Source organism: Cryptotermes secundus, unplaced genomic scaffold (genome assembly GCF_002891405.2).
Source record: "Cryptotermes secundus unplaced genomic scaffold, Csec_1.0 scaffold280, whole genome shotgun sequence".
In the NCBI taxonomy this organism is placed as follows: Eukaryota; Metazoa; Arthropoda; class Insecta; order Blattodea; family Kalotermitidae; genus Cryptotermes; species Cryptotermes secundus.
This window is the reverse complement of record NW_019720566.1, coordinates 270,996-274,410: the sequence shown is the minus strand read 5'-3', so window position 1 is coordinate 274,410 and position 3,415 is coordinate 270,996. Positions and strand designations below refer to the sequence as shown.

General features: G+C 41.6%; 1 protein-coding gene across 1 annotated transcript in view; it reads right to left on the bottom strand.

Moving 5' to 3' along the window:
• Nucleotides 1-2,600: 2,600 nt before the first annotated feature.
• LOC111868485 (cell wall protein DAN4-like) overlaps nucleotides 2,601-3,415 on the bottom strand; it is a 1,510-nt gene continuing 695 nt past the window's right edge. The window contains exon 2 of the mRNA XM_023859157.1: nucleotides 2,601-3,396. Coding sequence (XP_023714925.1) covers nucleotides 2,601-3,396 — 796 coding nt within the window. The remainder of the gene's footprint in view (nucleotides 3,397-3,415) is intronic.

The following is a 3,415-nucleotide window of genomic DNA, read 5'->3' as shown; positions in this document are numbered from 1 at the left end:
ACGACTGCAGAAACCTTTAAAATTATCAAAGTAATGTGGTTTATCCGGAATTGTGAATTCAGCAGAATGGGAGACGAAAGGCCCTGCTTCAGGGTTCTGGCCAGTAATTCCGCTGAAATTTCTAAGGAAACCCACAACAGCTAGTCCTCTGGATGTGATTTGAATTGTATACCTACTGAACAGAAAGCAGACACGAATCCGATTTGGTGACTCTGTCTTTTTTTATTCCTATATTCACTAAAGTTTTACAAAAATATTCGATTCGTACAAAAATAAACACTTTATTTACATACTTTTCAGCAACTTAGCAATATACTATAATCCTGAGAGTTTTCCATCAGTTTTTCATGGCAGCTGTTTCCGAAGTGTTTGTCACTTGGTACTACACAATAAGTTTCTGCAGTTAAGTTCAATAATGTGTTTCACCATGTTAGAAGTATGAAATATTAAAAAGTAAAGACCTATTTCCCTTCACCATTTTACGACAAATTACTCGTTAGTATAGCGCGATATAACTAAAAGAATATTGGCAGATTTTAAAACCCGAATCTTAATGGATTTATTGGACAGAGACAGAAGTCTCAACGTGATATTATCTATACGCAATATGCATATATAAACGAAACTGTCATATTGTATTTAGATTATTACAGGCCAGTCCTGTAAGACCATTTCTTCATATTCGAGAATCTTAGGCACTAATATTCTGTAGAGAAGCGCGATATAATGACGGTTCACTGAAATTTGAACTCTGAAAATTTAGTAGTGGCCATCTAGACAGAAGGACCGAATTCGATGCCTAAGATCGTCATTCTTTCAATATCCCGGAGACCATATTATTACCTGGAACAAAATGAGATGAAGCAGATGAGAACACATTTATTTTTTCACTCTGCAATGCAAGTGAACTGACTTAACAGCCACAGGCATTTTTACTATAAAATAATGCATTATTCAGGTAGGTAACTCAGCCTGCTTATAGTTAATGTAGGTGAAGTTTCTTACTAATTATAAAACTAAGTAATTAAGAACTATTCGGTAGGAGAACACAAGGTACACACCGTACATACCAAAGCCAGGAACTTGACTTGATCTTAAGCCAGTTCAATTCAATCGTGAAACAAACACCTTCACTCAGAGGATTATGTTGAAACATAAGGCCAAAAAGCCTTAGGGAAATGCCAGTGTACGCTGTAATTCAGCAACCCGAGTTACAGAGTTGAAGTTACGGATCGAATTTGCCAACTTCCCTTACTTAAAATTACGTCTCTTGGGTCAATACTTTATGGAACCAAGCGACTATTTCGACGCCCCCACGTACAAAATCCTACGCTCCATTCGAAGCGCAGGATTCCTGAGGGGATAATCAAGACAGGAAGCACAGTAACCACTGTAGGTCGCGGTGCAAGGGCCGAGAAGGCCCACCCCTTATACATTCATTCATTCATACGGAGATGAAGCCATTGTTGGTAGTGTGAAGGAAATAGCACTAATTTTAAATAAAAGTCAATTTTAAGCTCCTTTTCTTTTATTAAGAGAAACAAGGTAAAACAAAGAGATTGTTAGACTTGAAAGGATTCTGACGATGGTGTGTACTGTACTTCTTTTGTCTTGTTTTGGACTTCATTCATCGTCTGGTATGTAAAAGACAAAAGACCACGATGTTCATAGGTTGTTTTCTACAGACCGGGGTTTTTCCAGTGATTGAGACTAGCTCTTTCTAACGGCCCCCAACTGAGTAGGTTTATTCTCCCCTACCCACCTGAAGATGGAGACAGATCCAGTCTCCGAAACGTCGTGGTCTTATGTCTTTTACATACCAGACGAGGGATGAAGTCCAAAACAAGCCAAAAGAAGTAAAGAGATTGTTGTTCTGTCTCTCTGAACCCCCTACCTTAAAATTTGTACCAGTTGACGGTTATCACAAAAAAAATTATGCCGCTGAGGGTCATCCAAACCTCGAACCTTTTAAATCCCTGATATCGGCAATTATAACATGGCGGACGGAGGAAAAAATACTATGACGAGGGACGGACGTTGAAACCACTGGGAACTATGAAATTATGTACGATAATAGGCCTTCTAAAAATATGAAACTTCTGTTAATTATTTCTTCTGCAGAATGTAAAACAACAAAATGGCTACTCTACGAAATTGATATTTATATTCGATTTGATGGAATAACTAATAAAAAGTGCAGAACTTTGCATGAAGCTAGTTCGAGACCATATCTAAGAATTATGAATGAAATGTTGTTTGTAAGTCAGCAAACGTAAACATGCCAATGGCGTGAGAAATTTATTCATCAGATTTAACTTAGATAGAATCATGTATATTTAGACCTGTAAAAGAGATAGCTTACAAGACCTTTCCTACTCTGCTGTAAAGAAAATACTGCAGAATTTTGCGAAATAGAGAATGATAAAATGACATGGATTTCTAGAAAATTTTATTTCACAGTACTGCTACTCTTTTCCTACCGAATCAGTCATATTTCGTAACTGAGCTGTTATTTTCTAAGTTATCTTAGTTAAGAATGACCGTCCTGTGTAAATAAGTACCTACACAATTGAATGCATCATCCTGCATTATCGAACCAGTTAGAAATACAATAGTATATCACAGATCCACAATTGTTTCTCTCCTCTGTGCTTTATGCTTGATATCATACTTTGTACATTTGTCAGCAAAATAGTGTTGTGTCTCAAGTGAATTCTTTGAGCAACATCCTTTGAGAGCACAAGAAACACAAGAGCTACAAACCGCGTCACGTGGTATGGACTCCGCGCGTCAGCATTGCCTTCAGCACCACGTTCTTTGGAAAGAAACTCACTCAGGCAACTTCTGGCGAAGGAGGACCGTATGCATGTACAGGGAGTGGCGGGGGAGGTGGAGGTGGTCCTTTGGCTGGTGTTGGTGGTTGAGGTGGAGGAGGTGCTGAAGGTAGCGGCGGTGCCCTTGGTAGACCATACACTATTTTTGGCGGCGATGGCGGAGGCGGTGGAGGTGAAGGGGGAGGAGGCTGTAATGGGGGTGGAGGCTGTAGTGGGGGTGGAGGTGTTGCTGGAGATGGAGGGAGTGGAGGCGACGGTGGAGGGGGTAGTGAAGATGGGGGTGGAGGAGGTGGTGAGGTTGGGGGTGGAGGTGGGGGTGCTGGTGGAACATAAACTAGTACTGCAGATGGAGGTGGCAATAGAGGTGCTGGTGGACCATAAACTAGTGCTGGAGGTGGTGGGGCTGGAGGCGACGGTGTAGGAAGTGGGGGTGCTGGTGAACCATGAATTGGTGCTGGAGGTGGAGGAGGTGGCGGTGGAGGTGCTGGTGGACCATAAACTGGTACTGGAGGTGGAGGTGGTGGCGGTGGCGCTGGGGGTGCTGGTGGGCCATAAACTGGTGCTGGAGGTGGAGGTGGTGG